Source organism: Dreissena polymorpha, chromosome 4, assembly GCF_020536995.1.
Source record: "Dreissena polymorpha isolate Duluth1 chromosome 4, UMN_Dpol_1.0, whole genome shotgun sequence".
Lineage (NCBI taxonomy): Eukaryota > Metazoa > Mollusca > Bivalvia > Myida > Dreissenidae > Dreissena > Dreissena polymorpha.
The window spans coordinates 76,407,945-76,431,428 of NC_068358.1; the positions used below are offsets into that span (position 1 = coordinate 76,407,945).

At 35.7% G+C, this 23,484-nt stretch overlaps 3 protein-coding genes across 5 annotated transcripts in view; all 3 read right to left on the reverse strand.

The window, feature by feature from the left end:
- The window catches only part of LOC127877440 (TP53-binding protein 1-like), a 42,837-nt gene extending 36,132 nt beyond the window's left edge, over positions 1-6,705 (reverse strand). The window contains exons 1-2 of the mRNA XM_052423320.1: positions 6,084-6,705; positions 5,149-5,236 (exon numbers count right to left, since the gene is read on the reverse strand). Of these exons, the coding sequence (XP_052279280.1) occupies positions 5,149-5,236; positions 6,084-6,563 (568 nt within the window). The 5' untranslated portion in view covers positions 6,564-6,705. The remainder of the gene's footprint in view (positions 1-5,148; positions 5,237-6,083) is intronic.
- LOC127877450 (uncharacterized) overlaps positions 1-23,484 on the reverse strand; it is a 261,450-nt gene that overhangs the window by 117,630 nt on the left and 120,336 nt on the right. The window lies entirely within an intron of this gene.
- LOC127877445 (uncharacterized) overlaps positions 6,631-23,484 on the reverse strand; it is a 35,940-nt gene continuing 19,086 nt past the window's right edge. For 2 of the 3 annotated variants that reach the window (XM_052423347.1, XM_052423348.1), the window contains exons 5-9: positions 23,006-23,148; positions 19,793-19,889; positions 18,712-19,024; positions 16,702-16,786; positions 16,176-16,323 (exon numbers count right to left, since the gene is read on the reverse strand). In XM_052423347.1, the coding sequence (XP_052279307.1) occupies positions 16,712-16,786; positions 18,712-19,024; positions 19,793-19,889; positions 23,006-23,148 (628 nt within the window). In that variant the 3' untranslated portion in view covers positions 16,176-16,323; positions 16,702-16,711. Of the gene's footprint in view, positions 7,426-10,698; positions 10,844-11,871; positions 11,972-12,245; positions 12,380-13,560; positions 13,682-15,236; positions 15,597-16,151; positions 16,324-16,701; positions 16,787-18,711; positions 19,025-19,792; positions 19,890-23,005; positions 23,149-23,484 lie in introns of those variants that run through there. The other variant, XM_052423346.1, reaches the window with a different exon arrangement.

Sequence of the window (23,484 nt, forward strand, 5' to 3'; positions counted from 1 at the left end):
TTTACTATTTCGGGTCACCGTGACCTTTGACCTTGTGACCTCAATATCAATAGGGGTCATCTGCGAGTCATGATCAATCTACCTATGAAGTTTCATGATCCTAGGCGTATGCGTTTTTGAGTTATTATCCGAAAACCATTTTACTATTTCGGGTCACCGTGACCTTGACCTTTGACCTAGTGACCTCAAAATCTATAGGGGTTATCTGCGAGTCATGATCAATCTACCCATAAAGTTTCATGATCCTAGGCGTATGCGTTCTTGAGTTATCATCCGGAAACCATTTTACTATTTCGGGTCACCGTGACCTTGACCTTTGACCTTGTGACCTCAAAATCAATAGGGGTCATCTGCAAGTCATGATCTACCTATGAAGTTTCATGATCCTAAGCGTATGCGTTCTTGAGTTATCATCCGAAAACCATTTTACTATTTCGGGTCACCGTGACCTTGACCTTTGTCCTAGTGACCTCAAAATCAATAGGGGTCATCTGCGAGTCATGATCAATCTACCCATGAAGTTTCATGATCCTAGGCGTATGCGTTCTTGAGATATCATCCGGAAACTAATTTTACTATTTCGGGTCACTGTGACCTTGACCTTTGACCTAGTGACCTCAAAATCAATAGGGGTCATCTGAAGTCATGATAAATCTACCCATGAAGTTTCATGATCCTAGGCGTATGCGTTCTTGAGTTATCATCCAAAAACTATTTTACTATTTCGGGTAACTGTGACCTTGACCTTTGACCTAGTGACCTCAAAATCAATAGGGGTCATCTGCGAGTCATGATCAATGTACCTATGAAGTTTCATGATCCTAGGCCCAAGCGTTCTAGAGTTATCGTCTGACAACCACCTGGTGGATGGACCGACCGACCGACATGAGCAAAGCAATATACCCCCTCTTCTTCGAAGGGGGGCATAAAAAAACTGAACCATTTTTGACTTCTTCCAAGATATCATTAGGATGAATCTTCGACCAAGTTTCATGAAGATCTTACAATAAATGTGGCCTCTAGAGTGTTAACTAGGTTTAATTAAAGCCATATTAGGAAAAATGCCTTGCCCCCTGGTGGCCATGTTTTTCAAGCAACAGGAACCATTTTCAAACTCGTCCAAGATATCATTAGGATTAATCGTCGGACCACGTTTTATGAAGATCTGACAATAAATTTGGCCTCTAGAGTGTTAACAAGGTTTTACTATAGCTATATAAGGAAAAACTCCCCTCCCCCTAGGCAGCCATGTTTTTCAACCAACCGGAACCATTTTCGCACACATCAAATATATCATTGGGACAAATTTTCTGACCAAGTTTCATGAAGATCAGACAATAAATGTGGCCTCTAGAGTGTTAGGAAGGTTTTACTAAAGCCATATATAGCCATATAAGGAAAAATGCCCTGCCCCTGGTTGCCATGGTTTTAAAGCAACCGGAACCATTTTCGAACTTCATTTCCAAGATATCATTGAGACATATCTTCTGACCAAGTTTCATGAAGATTGGAAAATAAATGTGGCCTCTAGAGTGTTAACAAGGTTTTACTTTAGCTATATGAGGAAAAATGCCCTGCCCCCTGACGGCCATGTTTTTTAACGAACTGGCATCATTTTCCAACTCGTCCAAGATATTATTGGGATAACTTTTCTTACAAAGTTTCATGAAGATCAGAAATAAATGTGGCCTCTAAAGTGTTAACAAGGTTTTACTAAGCCATATAAGGAAAAATGCCCCACCCTTTGACAGCCATGTTTTACAAGCAAACATAACCATTTTCTAACTTATCCATTATATCATTGAGACCAATCTTCTGACCGAATTTCATGAAGATTGGACAATAAATGGGGCCTCTAGAGTGTTAACAAGGCAAATGTTGATGCCTCATGCCACACAACGCATGATGGATGAAAGGACAAAAGGCGATCACAAAAGCTCACCATGAGCACATTGTGCTTTGGTGAGCTAAAAACATTGCAACCAACCTTCCTTTCTTAAGAAAGATCTATACATCAGGGCCTTTTAACAGTGAACGTTACAGGGAGATCCACTTAATAATTTAAGGAGTTGAAAACACAATCTTCAGGCCACTTTATGTTCTTTGTTGGAAAAACAGTCAGAGGGCAACAACTCTACCAAAAATCATCACTGCCCCAAAATACAGTCTTTACAATAATCTACTTATTCAGGTCATTCTTCTATGAAAGTTTGAGTAATATCCGTAAAGAGAATTTCAAAACACCCGTTTGGGACGTCACTACTATAGGACAGACAAGCGCAATGCTTAATGCCTCTAACTCTGTGGGAACGTACAAATAAAATGTAGTCCATGCCTAGACTTCACTAAATGTTTCGTTTCTTGTAAACAATAACATTTCATTCAACTACATACCCGGTATATGTGGCTCTAAAGTAGAATACAGCTATTTCATACAACGCTTTTCAAGTTAATCACTATTTTGACTTGTTTTTCAGACAAGATTTCTGTGAACGATTTCTTTATTTAATAAAAACTTTGTGGTTTCAGAATTAATATTTAGTTTTTAATATAACCATATAAGGAAATTAGGTAAACCCCAGGGTAAGGGCGATTTTGACCCCAGGGGCATATAATAACTTCAACAAACTTTGTAGAGGACCACAATACAATGTTATGAATCAAATTTTAAAACTCTGACTGGTGCTATTTCATAAAAGAAGAGTTCTAAGGTTATTTACTATTAAAGTCTATATTAATCATGTGACCTCTAGGATGTGGCCAGTTTAAATACCAAGAGCATGATTTTTACAAACTTAAAATACATTGTAGGACCACTAGGAGATATTACACACCAAATATTAAATCCTTAACAATTGCGTTAAAAAAGGAAGATTTTAATTTTTTATTATTTTTAATATATTTTTAGCTCTGGTGACCTACATATGCTGTGGACTGGAACATTTTGATCAACTTTAAAAGAGAGTTATTCTAGGAGTATTCCAGTGAAATTTCATTACAACCTATCAAGCGATTAAGGAGAAGTCGTTTGAGGAAAAAGTTAAAGCAGGCACCTCACACAACCCAAGCAATCACCAATAACAGACATCACTGTGTCCTGGTAGCACTGGGGGCCTTCCCTAGCCGTTTAATCGTCCTGGGACAGGGGCATTTGAATTATGAATTGAGCATGCCAAGGGCGACTAATATTAGTTTTGAATAAATATTGAACTTACAAACAATGCCAGTTGCACGCATATTTATTAAGTTGAAAAGATTATGATGTTTGCAGCAGAGTGACTGTAGTCTATACTGTTGTAAGAGATCATCTCTTATGGCTAGATTGTCTTTTTTAACTCTAGAAACCATAACACCCTTTCAAGTCAGTGTTCAAATGATCACAGTGGTTTTCACATTGTCGAACACTCTAAAAAATATCTGTGTGCTCCTTGCCATAGGTATTTGGTGCGTTGCCAAGTCACTGTAACACTATCAATATGTCATAAAATAACTTTGTTCATCCAAACAAAATATTAAAAAAATTCTGATATAATATATATAAATATATCAGATTTTTTTTTTGATGAACAAAGTTGTTTTATGACATATTGATAGTGTTACAGTGACTTGGCAACATGCCCAATACATGTGTTCCTTGCAGCAATCAATCACTCTGTAGCACTGCCTCTCAGGCAAAGTGTTGTCCTACGTCAATTGAAATGCAGAGTTTAATTCTAAGTATCCAATTACATTTTTAATTAACCATGCAATCAGACAAATAGGCATGCTCTCAATCACAATTTTCATAAAACATTCAAAACCTGTTATGGACCATTATAATAACAGTGTTGTATTCAAAGTAATCTCTTCTGTAATTCACAAATCTAAACATATTTCTTTGATTAATTTGATACAAACCCCACATTGCCCAGGTATTTTGTGCACTTATGAAACTGAATACAACCAATTTTTAAAGCAAATTTTGAGGAATCAATTTAAAACATTTAAGACTGTTTTTTGTCAAAATTAGCTAATTAAAAAAAAGAAGAAATATTGTACTAATTAACAGATAAAACCAAATTCAATAAAGAATGTCAATTTTAGCTTAATATGCATAACTTATTACCTTTGATGAGATACATATTTATCCAAATGTAATATTCACTAAGTAATGCTGATATAATTTATTTCCAAAACATGTTTATTGCATAGTTACTAATTTTAGACATGACATTTGAACAACTCCCTTTGTTCTTACCAACTTTGTAGATGATGCAATGCAGAACCTTTTTTTAATAAAAAGAGTAGGAAATGTTTGCAGTCGTTTTCAAGATCAGGTACCATGCATGTAGCAACAGACCAGGTGCTATTTCTAAATATAGACATGCAAACTCAGTACATGTAATATTTTAGATTGAAAAATAATTGGATTACATACAATAAATATTGAAATAAATGCACCAAGTAAGTTAATTTAAATCCCTGAAAAAAAAGTTCAAATAAGTTAAAAAAAAAATTACATTACATGTATATTTGAAGAGCAACAAGAGCTGTCTCCATAGGATGACATATGCCCCCCATAAACGCTTTGATAGAAGTTAAGAGTATTTTACAAAACCTAAACGCATTTTTTTGAAACCTAAACGCGGACCCTAAGTGCAAGGTCAAGCGGGTCAAAATTTGTGTGCGTATGGAAAGGCCTTGTCCATATACACATGCATACCAAATATGAATGTTCTATCTGAAGCGACATAGAAGTTATGAGCATTTTTCGAAACCTAAATGCAAAGTGTGAATGACAGAAAGACAGACAGATAGACAGTAGTGCAATAACTAGATGCCCTCCTTTGGGGGCATGAAAATGTATAACATTTATTAAGTCTATAGGCAATATATATCAAAATTGAATGGGGGTGGTTGGTACCTATCAAAATAATCCAAGACCCATCCCTTCCATGCGTGTTTGAGATATTGCGTAAAAACAATAATAGTTCGGCACAGGAAGCACATCAGGAAGGATTATCAGTGAAATTTGATTCAGACTCACACAAACTCAGTTCCAAGAGACTAAGAAATCTAACAGATGGACACAGCGGTGGCTACATGCTGCCCTCCTATTGGGAGGCATGATCATAACAATTAACGTTACGTTTAATTGCTCCAGCATACCTGATGCATCTATCTTCAGTTTCTTGAGGCCTGATTTCTTGTGCAGCAGTCTTCTTGACCTCTTTCTTGAGGACACTGGTGTTCTGGGCTACAGAACAAAGTTTGTTATATTTTACACATATAATAAGAATACAAAGCGATTCACATTAAAAATATATATATATATTCATGTATTTTAAAAGAGATCAACTGATGATGAGAGTGACTGTTGAAAGCTGAACAATGTTTCTTCTTAAATCTTCAAACAGCGTGATAGCGTACAAGTATAACCATCAAGTATCTTATGAAATGGTTAAAGGCTCTCACATGTTCTTCTGTATCAAGTATCTTATGAAATGGTTAAAGGGACTGTCAACCAGGACGAGGAAGAAAAGAAAAGTTGTAAAATACCGTATTTTTTTTCCAATTATTAGTTTATATTGAATAAAATTTCACGACTGGTATATTACATTACTTGAAAAAAGTTCATATTTTCAGTATATTCGGTAATAAAATTTCGCAATGTGAAATCGAAAGTATATCGCCAAAATAGGCGACATGACAATATACACACTATAAATAACGCAAGTAGTTTGATCATTTTATATATAAAATATAAACAATTCACTACGCATGTACAATTTGCATTCCTGGGTTTACCACGTGACGATGATGATCAATCTACTGGCGTTATTTATAGTTAACTGGTAGTTACCTGGTAGACATACCCAGTAAAATTATAACCGAATATACTGAAAATATGAAAACTTAACAACTTTTTTCAAGTAATGTAAAAAAAGGTATTTTAGAACTTTTCTTTTTTTCTTCATTCGTGGTTGACAGTCCCTTTAAAGGCTCTCACATGTTCTTCTGTATCAAGTATCTTATGAAATGGTTAAAGGCTCTTACATGTTCTTCTGTATCAAGTATCTTATGAAATGGTTAATGGCTCTTACATGTTCTTCTGGGTTTTGAGATTGGGTACTGGTGAACCTGTAAGGGTCGGCCCCAGTAACGGCCCCAAATTTCTGGGTTGCAGCCACAAAGGTCCCTGAAGCGTCCTTGGGGCTGCAAGACTCTTTGCGCAGTTCGTTCCTTTTGCCTGCAGGAATTAACTTTTTCTTTCTCTTGCCACGTGTTAATCTTTCTGTGGGGGTAATTCCAGTTAGCTTAGTTGAATTTATTTGTGTATTTGATACTTGTGGTCTAAATGGTTTTGTTTTAGTATTAGCACCATTATAAGCAGTTTTGTTCAGGTCTGATTTAGTATTTATCGGAACACTTTGGTAATTTTCATTTTCAATGCCAGGTGTAACTTGAGCATTATCATTCTGAGAAAGCACAAATCCAATGTTTTCATTTTGAATCTCCTCAGCAATTTTCTCCATTCTCTCACCATGCAGCACAGAGGTTACAAATTTGTCGGTTGACTGCATACTTTTTTTTGCTTTATTATCAGTTAATGCAACAGGTTTTGATACTTCAGCTGTTTGTTTAATGGGTTCAGATGGTCTGTAGCCAGGTTTTGTTGCCCCATTTTCCTTTGGACTGCACGTCTGAGTCGTGGGTCTCCTGGGTGACATCCACTCTTCTGTAAGGAGCTGGGAGGTAGTGGGAATGCTGCTGCAATGAAACATAGGAGGAACCTGGCCGCAACAAATGTTCAGGCAGTGACTGAGTGCTCAGCCTTCTTGGAATGCTTGACCTTTCCACAAATTCACCTTGATTAGTGAAGGTTTGAGATGAAGCCAACACAGAATCTTTCCTTTCTTGCTGTTTTTTGACACTTTTCTGAAGTATATTTGAATATGTCTGTATAATAGTCTGAATTTCGTGCGGACTTTTTGGGCTTCTTTGCTCAGTACTTTCCCGTCTGCTGCGAGATTTCAAGGTGCCAGATTTTCCAGGTGTTGTCAATTGAGGACTCTTCAGACCGCTTTCCCCTTTCTCAGAGCCGTCTGCATGTAGATCTGACAGGTCAGTACAAGTCGAGTTGGACCCGCTTCTCTGATAGGTACCGGTTAGGTACTCTGTAACCTTCTGAACAATATTCATGTCTACGTCTTCAAATGGTACGCATGGCTTGTTTTCAGTTGTCTGGGTGGCGCTTTCTGTCACTCTCTTTTCTGATTCTCCAATGTTTTCATCATTTTTCGCTTCAGAGACTACGTTGTCCCTTTGTGTAAGTTCATTATATGCAGTATCAATGCCTTCACCTAATGATGTTTTAAGATCATTTAAACAGCAGTCCTGTTCGTTCACAACATAATTTTGGGTTTCATCAGCCATAGCTTCCACCTAAAAAGTAAACGGTAGATTTTAAGTAATGTATACATAATGAGAAGATATGCAAACAGTATTGGATTTGTTGCGATTTTCTTTCATTCAATATGTTATCGTAATCATAGTTGTAATAACATGTAGCCACTTTCTTTTAAATAACCATCAATATATATATATATATTGAACAAAAACAACACCACCACCACCAACAACAACTAGAGCTTTGTCACAGACGTGACGAATACCCCCACATGCCGCATTGACACAGAATATTTTGCATGTTGTCTTCACAAAAAACAGCAGACACCATGCTCAATGTTTAAAACGCACTAAGTGACCCCGTGATCTAGTTTTTGACCTGAAATTGCCCATGTTGGAAAATGACATACACATCATATACACCTTCTGACCAAGTTTGGTGAAGCTCTGATGAAAAATACTTGAATTGGAGAGCGGACACCATGCTCAATGTTTACAATGCACTAAGTGACCCCGTGACCTAGTTTTTGACCCGGCATTGCCCATGTTTGAACTTGACCTACACATCATCTAGATACATCTTCTGACCAAGTTTGGTGAAGCTCTGATAAAAACTTCTTGAATTAGAGAGCAGACACCATGCTCAATGTTTACAATGCACTAAGTGACCACGTGACCTAGTTTTTGATCCGGTATGACCCATATTCGAACTTTATCTAGACATCATCTAGATACAACATCTGACCAAGTTTGGTGAAGATCGGATGAAAACAAATTGAAATAGAGAGCGGACACTAAATACGGACCGACCGACAGACATACAAGCTCACTCCTATATACCCCCCTAAACTTCGTTTGTGGGGGCATAAAAAACCCAACCAAGACTAAGATGGCCCTGGAAAACTCACTTGTGTAAATACGGCGTGGTTATACAACACTAAGGGGCATGATTTGAACAGTGTTTGTAAAGAAACACAATCTGATGTCACATGCCATAGATCAAAGCCAGTTGGGTATTTGCTTAAAAGTTTTAAACAATTAACCAAAGCTCAAAGCCTTTACATGTTTATACCATCCATGCAAATGCTGACCTCTGCTGTATACATGTGTATACCATCCATGCAAATGCTGACCTCTGCTATATACATGTGTATACCATCCATGCAAATGCTGACCTCTGCTATATACATGTTTATACCATCCATGCAAATGCTGACCTCTGCTATATACATGTTTATACCATCCATGCAAATGCTGACCTCTGTTTTAGAAAAAAGTTAGTTACAAAAAAATGTAATATTAAGAGATCAATTTCAGAGCTTGCCTTATACTTATGTGTTTAAATGGCACTGAATACGAAGTATCATAACATCCAAAAATATCTTTTAAATTAAACAAAATCCATCTAAGTTGCAAAGTTCCTTAAGATTCTTTAGATGTTTATTCTGCAAAAATTTAAGTCTTACAATACCTTTTTCAAATGATAGGAACTAAATCACAAGGTATTCCCTCAACTTAGTTCAGTATAAGCAGCAGCTATCTGTTAGTCAAGAATTATAATAATTGTGATCTAAAAATAGCACAACAATGCTGACACAGAGATGTGTAATGAATTTTACTTGTAAGCAGGTGGCTGAAATGCCTTAAACAAGGGTCAGTTGCAAAGATTTGCCAGGCCATGTTTTCAGGATTTAAGGTCATAAACAATTTAATTATTAATTCATTAAAATAATCGTCAGAAAGAACCTAATGAACATGCTTTTGCCAATTCTACTCAATCAATTAGGCTCAATTAATATTCATCTGACTGCATTTAGACAGTGAATGTCATATTTAGACTGTATTGCATTAAGAAAGGATATTTAAATTTTTTAAATAATGCTTCTTTATATTAACACAATGAATTCTTAATGGTAGAGAACAGCCTCTGGCCATATTTTATGATGGAAATGGCCTAAGAAGGACTCATCAGGTCCATAAGGTTTCAATATTTCCTTATTCATTAACTGCCCCTATTCTCTGATGGCCATGTATCTCTACTGACTGGAACCATTTTCAAACTATTCTGAGATATAATCCAAACATATTTTCAGAGCAAGTTTCAAGATGTTTTGCCCCAAAACATGTGACTACATCCATGAAAGGAAAACTTGCAGCCATGTTGTTAAACATAACTGAACCGTGATCAAACTCAGCCATGACATGATTTTGAGCAAGGCTCATGATGACAAAAGACATCTAGAGTTATTTTTAGGTTTCACTATTGCCTTATAATGAAAACTGCCTGCCTCCCAGGAGCCTTGTCTATCAGTGGACCAGAACCATTTTGTTGAGAAATCATCCAAACTTATTTTCTGAGCAACTTTCATAATTTTGGGGCACAGAAATGAGACATATTATAGTGTTCCCATAGCTTCACTATAGCTATACGAGGCAAACCGCATTGTCCCCTGGCACGCATGTTTGTCAATCAACCAGTACCACTTTTGTACTGGGCTTAGTTATTATTAGAACAAATGATCTAAGAAAGTTTCATGATGATGGGGCAAAAAGTGTCACTTCAACGGGTAAACAAATGTACCTTTCAAAATGTTCACAATGTTTAACTTAAGAGATACAAACTTGAACCATTTTTTAACTCAGCCATGATAACATTATAACAAAATTTAATGTTCTGATCAATTTTCATGATCATTGGGCACACACTGTGACTTCTATAGTGTATACAAGCTCTTTCTTTTACTAGATGTAGTGACCTTGTTTTGGACCCAACATGACCCAGTCTTCAACATGGTCAAATACCCTTGGAACAATTGTACTGATAAAGTATCATGAAAATAGGCAATAAATGTAGCCACTAGAATGTTTAGATGAGAAATATTGATGATGAACAACACACAAAGACATGAGGCATGTTGGATAAAAGGTGATCACAAAAGCTCACCATAAACATGTTGCTAAATAGAAGATGCTGTCTCAATTCTCTTGTCCCCCCACCCCACCCCCGTGTAAGCTTCAGTCAATATTGATGCATTGGCTCATTAAGTCTTAGTCCAAGTGTAAATTAATGTCGAGGTGAATATGAGATCAGGTGATATGATTATGTTGAGTGTTTTTAAAGGCAAAATCCATGAAATTATCATAGCTTTGCAGCAAGCATTCTTGATGTTATACGAAACATACGTCATTTAGGTGTAAACCCATCCATGGATGGAAAAATTGACAGGCCAATGGCAATATGCCTCCCTGCATCTGTTGATGCCAGGAGTAATAAAATTGCAATTCAAAATGAATTTCAACTATACATACATTGTCAGTTGGACCAATTTTTGTTGCGAGATACTGGCCACTAGATAGATTGAAGGTTTCTTCTTGTTCAAGGGTGTTGTTAAGTTGCTCATTTGTGGCATGATGGTAGCCACTAATAGTTTGGTCTGTTTTGATGTCTTCATCACTGCAATATAATTTTGTTTTGAAAAACATTTATTAACAAAAAAAAGTTACCCTCAATATGTTTCATCTAAAAACAAGTTTCACTTAAATCTGTTCCTGTAACTGACTGTTGACACCAAAATCAATCAGTTTAGGAACTTACCAACAAGCATCATCCCTGTAATTATTATCACTCCCGCATTTAAGCAATACTGGCTTATTAAAAATCTATAAAAATACATGTTGATATGCAGACAACAGAGAGCCTTATTCACAACACAAAGAACACATGTAAAATGATGTAAGTATAAAAAGATTGCCTAAATATAACTTATTAGGGCAAATAACTCTGCAAACAATATGGCAACATACATGGAAATAACATTATGCACTTCTACATACTTTTAACAAAATGTTTGTTTAATTTTCACATCGATACACTGAAGAGAGAGGCTAGTTCACAACACATGCTTAAGTCTAAATGTACAATGATGTTAAGTATCGCAATATTGTCCCTAAAATCAAGGGCAAATAATTCTGAAACAGAATATCACCATGTACACAAAAATAACATCTTGCACTTAAACATAGTATAAACAAAATATCCATACAGTTTCATGTTGATATTAACTGGGTTAACTGGGCAAATTGTTGTTTTCACAAAGTACAAATGTGCAGCGAGACAGACCAAACGATCTACCAACCAACCAACAGGGTGATCGGAGTTCAATATATTATATACAGAATTGTATAATAATAACAAATAACAATAATTTGACTAATTTTGCCTTAGAAACACACAAAAGCTTTCTCACAGTGAAGCTAAGCTGTGCATGCCCCTAGCCCCAACGTCATACTCGATATTTTGCAAGTGCTGTCTATATCAAGCACCTGGTTCATGTAAGAAGAAAATGACTTTCTGTATATTCTCTTATTGCCTACGCACCTTAACAGGTCATATAGATTAACAAGGAACATTTTTAGTTTGTAAAATATTGCAAAGTTGCCAATGATATTTAATTTAGCAATTACAAAAGCCATGATAGAAACCTGTCATCCTCAATCACCCTCCTCCTACGATTGGCTGACATTGGTTTCCTAGCAACAACCACTTCTTCAATTATATCTTCAGACTCTTCCATGATGGGCCCTACAACCAAAAATAATGGGCTTATAAATTATTATGTGTTTCTTGACATATAAAATAATATCTGTAAAAATGACATTAATTTTAATTCCAACATATCAGTTGTTTTTTTTCTCAAAAGAACAAAAACAAATAATATTTGTGATACAAGTTCATATTCTTAATGGGCTCATGTGGGGACACATTTTCATTTGCCAAATCTAATTTACATTATTCTGAAACAAGGTGCAGCTTTAAATAAACGCTGATGCTCTCAGTCAAAATCTTGTCCACTTACGTTCCAGTCTGAACATGGGCTGGGTGGTGGACTCTGATTCAGACTGGATCATAGAAATGGACAGCTTGTCCACAGTGGCACACGCAGGCATTGATATAATGGGATCTCCAGCAACCACGTCCCGAGTTTCTGACCTGAATCAATAGATTTCGCCTACTATCACAATCATACTTAACTCAATATTTTGATTTTTTGCTTAATTTTTTTAGATGAATGTAAACACCTTCTAGAGTAGGAAATCCCACAACGTTTTTTTGAGTTGGACTCATCTTTAAAGCGGGTATATACGATTTTGTCAAATATTTATGAATTTATATAAAATGTGTAAAAACTTATTATATATATATTTCAATATAAATTAAAATAAAAGTTAAGAAGAACATGTGTCGAAAAATGCGAAATAAGCCAGATATTTAATTCTGTAATTGAAAACGGCTGTACAGCCGAATTCGCCAGCATGTATACCATACATGTACGATGTGAATCTAAACTTAGTTAAACGGTTTATTTGAATTCCTGCAACGATATCTATTCATACGACACACGAACACTAACTCCGATCCTAATACAAAGACGAATGCTTCGGTTATTGTAGGAAAATATGTACGTCACAATCGGCTCGGGGCGCTAATTTGTCTGCTGCATTTTATGAAATTCTGCTTTAATGTATAATTTTTCTTGCCTATATATGGTTATCATAACATATTTTATCAATATATTACAATTAAACACATATAAAAAATCGTATATACCCACTTTAAGTTGAGCAAAAATATTTTAGAAAGCATTATACCTGTCTCAAATTCTAAAGCAAAGCTCAAACATGGCTGCTTTTGTTGGACGCATTCAACATTTACGAAGGCGTCAGACGATTTAACACGTTTTTTATGGACCACAGAGACTTGTTAGAAGTTTTATCGGGTGAAATTTTATTTTGTTCAGCTATTTCATCTGCTTGCAACATTTCAATAAAGGGTTCTTATTTTTAATATTTAATCACAAACAAAGAACACAATAACTCACTTAATTAATTTTATGTTCAACACAATCTTGGACATTTGTGAAGAAATTAGTTTTATTACAGATAACATGACGGACAAATAAATCTAACAACAGCTCCAAAATCAAAAACATGTAAATTATTTTCCTTCCTTATTTATTAAAAAAAAAAAATCTTTTTATGTAAATACAAGTTGATACATACTATATACAATTATTTATTTTATTTTTAATAAGAAAACACCACACTCATTTCAATTTTTGTTTATTTTCATGCAAATGCTGCAATTTAGTGTCATTTGTTGTCTGTGCCCACCTTAATACTGGCACATGCTCAGCAGTCAATGCAGCATCTGAGGTAGCTATGGAAACAGCTCCCTGTGAAACTGGGGTGTCTGTCATATGGCTGTCCCTGGGTGTCTCCAGATGGAATTTACCTGTGGATTAACATCACAATTGTGCACCCAGTATGTACAGGCAAACTGATGCACACAAGATTTTATTAAATGTTATTTTTAATTCAATATTTAAACAAAATAATAGCAACTTATATCATGCCTTTTTTCTTTTTATCCATTTTGATGTTCACTGTGGGATTTGCTTCATAAATGTTTTTTTGTTGTTGTTGTTGTTTTTTTTTTTTGGGGGGGGGTCTGCTTATTATTTCATGCTCTGATAACGAAATTGGATAATAAACATTTCATTCTGAGTATTTTGGTTTCTTTTATTATGGATGTTAATTCAGGAATGAAAAGACTTTATCAATATTTATATTCCCATGTGCGATAAATAATTAATACGCTTTATGCACCAGCAAGTCTTTTCCACCATTTGTTTACCTTAAAGTGTGATCACCTTAGAGAATTTTAAGGGAATGACAAAATGATGACATAAAAATAAGAATGCCTTTTTTACAAATGTTGAGCCCAGCACAATTGACAATCTGTTTAATTATTAATACTGCATTTATTACAGAACCAAGGAAGAGAGCAGTGAAGAAAAGTATCCATAATTTTCATTTCTTTACCCTTTTTGAAAGCATAAACCAATAATAAATCACTGATATTTTCTTATAAAGCATAGGCAAGATTACAAAAAAGAAACAACAGGAGAGCATTAAAGTAAGATTAATAATGTCGTTTTATAGATGTCATCTAATGACTATGATAATTATTTGATGTATGACGCATATAATGCAAAAATGGGTCTTATGCCATATGCGTCCAGCGTAGCTCAAGAGCCGCAAGAGCATTCTGGTCAAGTGCAGCTACACTCTCCGCTATATGTGTCGTTTTTGTGAAAATTGGGCAAAATGCATGTGCGTAACCTGTCATCCCAGATTAGCCTTTGTAGTCTGCAAAGACTGATCTGGGACAACACTTTCCACTTTAATGGTATTTTTCACTTAAAGAAAGTCCCTTTTTACCGAAAATCTAGTAAAGCGGAAAGTGTCATCCCAGATGTGGCTGTGCGGACTGTAGCCGCTAATCTGGTATGACACTTTACGCACATGCATTATGAACAGTTTTATCAGAACTATTACCTGAAATACTATCAACTAAAGGAAAAGATAAAGTGTATGAAGATTTCCTGACCTATCTCCCTAAAGTTTCAAGTCCCAGTGAGGAATCGAACCCAATATCCTCAGATTTGTAGTCCAGCACTCTACCAACTGAGCTAAGCTGCCTGATTACCAAATGATTTGCGTTCTGAGAATGCTTGGCATTATGGTTGTGCGTAAATTGTCATCCCAGATTAGCCTGTGCAGTTTGCACAGGCTTATCAGGGACAACACTTTCCGCTTTTATGATATTTTTCGTTAAAATGAAGTCTCTTCTTAGCAAAATCCAATTCAGACGAAAAGTGTCGTCCCTGATTAGCATGTGTAGACTGCACAGGCTAATTTGGGAGGACACTTTACGCACATGTTTTCTCAGAACACGACTCAAATATTTATTTTTGCTCATAGAAACAGCGCATGAAAACACTAACCTATATCACTGTCCTCATTCTTCCAAATGACCAGAGGATTTGAGCTGATTGCCAAGAGTTCCTTCTGTCTCTTCCTTGAACTTCTAATCTCCTCCACTGACCTTGGTGCACTACTCGATCTCCGGTCATTAATCAAACAAGCTGACCCTGCATAACCAATGCTTGCACCTTGTGAGGCACTTTTCACCATTTTCGCAACAGTTGTAGTTTCAGTATGGGATGTCACTGACAATGTGTCTATTATAAGCACATCAGAAGACCTTGAGATTTGACCTTCAGATGACCTCTTGCCTTGACCTTGTGTTGAACCAGATTGTGATGGACTCAGTTTGAGCCTGCATTCCTCACTGTCTATGACACCTGAAGATAGTGATGTATGATACACCAGGCATGCAGCCTCTCTTTATAGTTTCAAATAGTAGTGTTCATAAAGTAGTGTAAACAATTATTCAATGTGATGCTTATAAATTACTTATTAATAGTTTTATTGAAATTTTAAATATAAAAATACTTAAATAAAACTAGTAACAAGGATTTGCAAACATTTGTTCTAACATGAATTACACCACCAAATAGCTGACTGCAAATTTATCCAAACATAAATAAGGATCTTTTCCTTTATATCCACATGTCTAAAATACTTCTTGCACACTTATTACATTAGAACATTTACTTCTGATGAACGTTTGTCCCTCTTTTTGGCATGTTATCTACCCCAGTAAGGCATTTATTTGTATATCTCTGATTAAACATTATGTATTCTGTACCATTACAGTACCAGTTTACAGTCCAAAAAATTTCTGAAAGATTAGCTGAACATGGAGATTGTTTGCAAACTGAAATGATACCTTAGTACTCTTCCCTACCAATACAGTGGGCAAACATTTTGGAAAGCCTAGTTCAAAATGAACAAACCATCTGGTTCTAATGGTATCACAGCGTTGTTTTTTAAAGCCTTGCTGGACTGCAGCAGTTTCTGTGACGAGACAGCGTTCAGGTGCCACATAACATCACCCTGGCTGTGATACTGTGGGCCAGAAACAACGCTGTCAGGGTTCCCTTCCTTCACGTCAACAATTTCAACACTCTGTAACAGACATTATACAGTACATAATAGGGTTAGGTGCGAAACTGATAAATCTGCAAAGCATTTTATTATAAAATCCAATAGTTTTGCACTAAATTCTCATCCCTTTATAAGTTTAGAAATTATGTTATTATACAGATATCATCTTTATGTAATGAGATTTCAGAAATGGTTCATGTGATATTATCGATACACATTTAAAATGATATCATGTAAATATACAAGATGAGCAATCATAATTTCATTTCTGTTTTTCACACTACAGAAAAGCGCCTATTATTTGCATAAAGGCTGTGGTAAATTAGACATATTACCAACATTTTATGAAACACATTAAATCAGACACAATATTCAATTCTAAAATGGAGTTCCCCTTACATTGCTGGTATTATGACTGTGAATCTCTTGCAGAATCTGTTTGGCTTCCTACCACTGTGGGAATTGCAAGCCGACTTGTGAAATTCTGAAACATTCAAAGTCATCATTAGCTGCCAAGCAGCGAAATCCCCTATTAACAAGATATGTGTTTGTCTGAAACACTATATCCCCTTCTGCGCCGCTTTGAAGCTATATATTTGAACTTTGACCTTAAAGGATGACCTTGACCTTTCACCACTCAAAATGTGCAGCTCCATGAGATACACATGCATGCCAAATATCAAGTTGCTATCATCAATATTTCAAAAGTTATGGCAAATGTTAAAGTTTGACGCACTCAAACACACAAACCAACAGACAGGGCAAAAACAATATCTCTATAGTGGGGGACATAAAAAAACAGACTAATTTTTAAACAGACATGTCAAAAGATCGTAAGCCCTTTGGACATTGGAGGACAAAATTTTCTAAAGGCTGACGGTGATATGCTAATTTTTGCTTCCAAAGATTGTAACCGCCATGCATTTCCTGGTTAAAGGTTTCTGATATTTCCATTTCCATCAACATTTGTATAACTTTAAAGTATTATACTGTGAAATCGGTGAATTCAGAGAATGATTCCAACAGAGCATATACTGTTGTAACATCAGACTTTACTATTGGTTTGCGACTGTAGTCGGACATGTACGACTTTACGTTGTTATGCATATATGTTGCATACATTAATCCAAGCTGGCAAACAATGGAGAAAAGAAATTAAGCTTCTCTGCAAAAGGGAAAAATTACAATTTAACTTACTACACATATAATTAGCATGGATTAATCAACAGCATGCATCCTTCAAATAAGGAAAATACGTTTTATATAAGAACATTTTTACTAAAACTTTATAAAGAGAATATATAAAGAGGGAAACAAGTTGAGTGTTTGTAAACATTGTAAATTTGAGTTCAGATTACTTGCAAAGAAAAAACATTTGCAAGAATATCGGTTGAAACTTCAAAAACACACACATGATTTGATTAATATATGAGTGGATCAGTGTTTAATCAGATTCATGTGCACATATTAATTAAACAAAGTTAAATTCATCAAAACACAACAATTACATGTAAGTCTATACACTAACAGTTGTTAATATCTTCCCCTAAATAATAATATTTTTCCACAAACTGAATCTAATGAGCATCAATTGTTCTTCCAAAATCTGGCCTTTCATGCTTTTTCCCTTGAATTAACTGCATATGAAAATTAAATCAAGTTTGAAATGCCCTTTTGCACTACTGTAAAACACAAAAGTAAAAATTAAAGCCAGTGAAATTTAAAACTTGCAAGTACATTTTCCTCTTCATAAAACAGTCTGTTTTAATAGGGAATTAATAATATTATCATAAACTCACAATTAACCATGGACTACAACACACAACTTATACCTATGTCATGAATAAGAAGAAGATACAGTTAACAAGAGGGCCATCGGCCATCTAAGAATAAAATCAACAAAATTAATTTCCCAATTTTAGTAAAAATGACGCGATATTTCCCAATCCAAAGGGACCCGGCCCCATTCCCAAAATGGTAAAAAAAACACTGGCTAAAACTGAGTCTCTAGGCTTTGTGGTTTCAGAGAATATAATTTTTAGAACGTTAATATTTAATATATAGAAAAGAAGTGACTTAAGTATGGGGAAAATTTTGAACCCAGGGTATTTTTGTAACAAACTTGGTAGAGGACCACCATGCCTTGTTACACGTGAAATACAAAGCATTTGAGCCCTGCAGGAAAAGTGGTAAGAAAAGTTTACGCAAGCACTGCTTCATGAAGGACATCAAAACATCCTAAAAGAAAACCATTAGCACTATGTAATTTGTGTGCTTCATTAAAATTGTTATACCATAAAGCCTGAATTTTATTTAATTACTTAAGTCAAATTTATACCATTGTTTCAACATGTATAAAAAATAAGTATTACATACAGGCTGAATGCCTGACAGCAAAGTCCAACCCACCTGCGTCTCCTGATGTGACTGGCTAGCCACGATATCATCCCCACCATCAATATCAGCAGAACTGTCGATGAGATCTATCACAGTGATCTCCTCCTCTGGAGTCCTTCTTTGTTGCTTCCGTTGCTGCGACTCGCTTACCAGTGTATTGTCAGCCATGAAATCGCTGCTGCCACTATTACTGCTGATGCTTTTATTGCCTTTTGAGCCGCTATGGTTATTGTTGTCTTCACTGTCGTCCGATTGGTCAGTGGGAGAGTTTGGGATGATACATGGTGCAGAGCTGAAGGAGTCTGGTGATGGTGGGATCTCATTCCTGAATGGTATGAGTGTTTTATAATAATATGAGTCGTGTTCTGAGAAAACTGGGCATAATGCATGTGCGTAAAGTGTCCGCACAGGCTAATCAGGGACAACACTTTCCCCCTTAACTTGATTTTCGGTAAGGAGGGACTTCCTTGAAACTAAAAATACCATAAAAGCAGAAAGTGTTGTCCCTGAATGGCCTTTGCGGACTGCACAGGCTAATCTGGGACGACACTTAACGCACATGCATTTAGCCCATTTTTCTCAAAACGCGGCCCATATGATACTTCTGATCTTTCAATAACATTTTCATTTTAAATGCAAAAATATTCTATATATCATGTTGTAATTGAAACAAGATTAATTGCCTCCCCTGCACCGCTTTGTCAGCTGTATTTTAAGGCAAATAACTCGGAAATCTGTGTGTCTTGTATCGTTGGGCATGAAAAATGTTTTTTGCCCCTCCAATCTTCAGGGTGGTGTCATTTTTAAAGTCTTAACTAAATCACTTCAAAATTTAAGAAATCTGTAACATTTTATGCAGGGCAACAGATAAAAAGAAAGTGCAACTCAAATATTCACACTCCCTCTTTTTCTTTTAATTAGATCAAGATAAATTCAAAAGAGTTTTACTGAAATTTGCATTACTGATATCTTTAGAAGTGTTAAGTATACAAGCAAAGTTAGATCGACTTTCCAATCTTAGTCAAACAAATGTAGATTTTTCATATTTAAGGGACAGCAAGTTTGTATCGATACTGAAGTGATATCCACTTACTCTGTGGATTCATCTACTGTTTCTGGCACCAGCATTGGGTTCTGGGACAACTGCAGGCTACCCAGATGCTCTGCTGGTGTTGCAACATAGCGGTCACCTAGGAAACAGAAAGGTGGGTGCAAGAAACCTTGAAAGTGATTAGGGATAAGACCAAGGTTTGTCAACAATAATAAACCTTTTAAAAATATAAATTGTTGTCTGACAAAAACAATTTGTATTAGGAACACTAAATAAAACTCCCATTGATCTGTAAAAGTGTAAGGTTTAGCTGGGACTTATTCAATTGAAAATCGATTTCATCTAATGACATCAAAGACCTATCACCCTGTTAAGCCAAAAGGGCATGTTAGCCAGTCACATAAATTTTCAGGCACTTGACTTTCAAAGCAATATCAATTGTTGACTTGTTAGTTAAACCCTTTTTAGGATAAGAAGGTAAAGCTAACCAACAGTATCCCATTGCCCTTTTTTCACGTGAATACTAATACAGTTGATTCCAATTAATTGAATAGCCCATTTGTCACATCCAAATATTCAATTATCCGGAGTATTCAATTATACGGAATCAGTTATATTTCCAATGATATCACTGTTTATCATATACATGTGTGTATGTTATCGTGTTTTTAACGTATCATTCTAGTATTAAGGCATTTATCTTTCAGTACGTGTACGAGAAATTAATTAAATAATCCAGACAATTTATTCAAATGCTAACGCACTGTTATTTATTAACAGAGATTCACTTTAATTTTTGCCCGGTATCAGAAACTCCCCGGTAAGCACGTTTTTTACATGACACTGCTTATGAAACAATAAAACAGTTCTTTGTACATGTATCCAGGGATCATATTTTTTCGGTTTTGTCGGTCCTAGACCGTTTGGGGTCATGAAAGACCGATTGAAAATCCCAAACAGTCGGTCCGATTCTGTTTGCTATTAAAATTCCCATGTCATGAAATCGATTACACAGTGTACATGCTAACACACCCTAATGACATTCTTATCTCGATTAGGTGTGATAAACCATCCGCTGCAGGCTCTAAACCGGTCAGGACCAGTTTATTGCACGTCAGACCAAGAATAAAAAACTTGTGAACAGCGTATTAAAGACGCATCCGAAAACACGCGTCTGAAAGCACGCGCTTGTAACTAAACAAAACATGCCGATACATTTTCCACCAGCGTAATAATCCGGTAATATAATTATGCATGAAAGTCGCGGATCTGATCGACAGAACAGCCGAAAGTTATTTTTATGGGCGGAACTTCACATAAAATAGTACACAAGAACAATAATATACATTGAATAAATCTTTAGTAAAACCGTGTTAGAATCGAAATAATTTGTGTACTTTATACTTTATTGTTGAATAACTCACGACCGGAAAATTAGATGCATGGTTTCAAATGCTTTGCTCTTGTGATTAAATCCCTACGCATCTAAACTATCGGTCGTGGGTTATTTGACAACAAATTATATCTTAATTATTTGGTTTGTTGTTGTCAGTAGCCAACCTACGCACAGTTATTTGTTTGGTTCAGTACATGTTTGTAAGCTATTATCGAGTCGACAACAATTTAAAACATCTGTATAGACTTACACAGATTAATAATATTGACAACGATGATAAAAGTCTGATAAAACAGCACACAAAACAACAATGAAATACCAAATGATAAAACCAGTTGAGAAAACTCGTTACGTTTAAAAAAAATCATAATGCCAAAGGGAATTTTACTTGTACATGTATTATACCACCTTCATGAATGGCAAAATCAATGGTATATATTTTAACGTAATTTGTCATGATTTCGGATGTACATTTTTGGATACTTTTCCCCATTTATATCCGGACCAATTGATGTTGCGGGAAAATATGATCCCTGCATGTATCGTATTGCATTCAATCTCAATTTAAATTCGCTTGCCCAATGAAAGCTCTGCCCCGTAATGCACTGTACTCTTTACATTTCTGAAAAATGGCATATACATCTAATTGTGTTTATGAAATTCTTAAACATATTTATCGTCATAAATGTTTAAAAAAAAATTGTAAGTGATGTTGTAATTTTAGTGGATTATTGGATAAATGTGCACATTATTAAAGCGGTATGTATACTGTTATCGATACAATTCGGTTTATATGCATGTATTGGCAAATGACAACACAGCATGAAAATAAACTGTTGATGTGTGTTACTCGACAGTTTGCATTCGAAAGTTTGCACATGACTGCAAACTGTGATCTACATCAGTTTAAACCGGAGACTCCAGTGTTTGCATTGTACATGTACTTGGCCAGCATTATACACCTGTTAGTCAAGTGAAGCTTGACAGACGCTGCATACATGCATGGTGTGAAATGAAAACAAAGGCAGTCCATGGAGCGTGTCTGTCAAAGTCGTCGATACGATGAGTATCCTTGAATATTTATGAGATTCTATGCTGGATTATAGTGTGCAATCGATAATTGGCTATTCAATTAACCAGAATACACCATATTTCCTATCAGATTAAGCGATATTTTTACAACGGGAAGAGATGCAAATGGTTTGGTGTTTTCAATTTCTATTCAATTAACTGGATTATTTGATTACCCAATATTCAATAAGTGAAATCTACTGTATTTTTTATTAAGTACTGTTATAAAGACAATAATAAGTTTTGCTCTGGAATTGTGTTACATATATACCATGTTGTCAAAAGGTTAAGAGAATGAGTGTATGTTTATTTGAAAGAGTTCCTTTGCGTATGAGGCTGCATAATAAGTGGACCTGGAGTGTGTGTAACAAATATACCATGATGTAAAAAGGTCAAGTGAACAAGGGTTGTTGTATTTCGGAGTTTATAAGGTCCTTCCAAGCTTTAAGCTGCATTATGTGTGGACCTGGAGTGTGTTCCAGCACTTACATGTATACCTAATTAAATAACTAGAGCAACAAAAGTTGGGACAAATGTTGTATTATAGCTGCAATTTCCAGTTATTTTGTTGTAACTGAAAAATTTTCAATTTTGGTCCAGTCTTATGATGAGGGGGGGGGGGGGGAGCCAGAGTACCCTGAGGAAATTCTACTTTACTGGTACGGTGACCAAAAATCAAACTCACATGCTTCCTAAGTGAGAAGCACCACGTGTAACCACCACTGTGCTAGCAAGACAAAGAGACATTCAAGAGAACTGGGATATGCCTGAGAGCTTTAATCACATACCTTTAGAGTCATCCTGGTCACTGAACATGTCATCTTGTGAGTCTCCAAACAGGTTGTGCAGGTAGCCGCTAGCCTGACCACCCTGTGTGGTCTCCTCCCCTGAGACATGCTGACCCCGTGAGGTACCAGAGGCTACCCAGTGACTACAAACCATCATGAGTAACACAGTGTGTATGCAGTTTGTCTAAATTGTATTGATGAGGTTTGATAAGCTTACAAGTACATCCATTCAAAGAGGGAATATGCAAACAATAATTCTTTGTCTCAAAAAGATGCTTCCACACATGTTGATCATATTCATATGGGCCTGCCATATTATCAAATCCATGCACTTGGATATTGTCTTAGGCAGTTCAATAATTATGTGCATTTTGTTTGGGATTTTTAAAAGTGCACATGTGAGCTATAAAACACTTGTTCACAACTTTTGAAAAAATGTGCTCTTTTTGGCAATACTTGGAACATTACATTGATGTAAA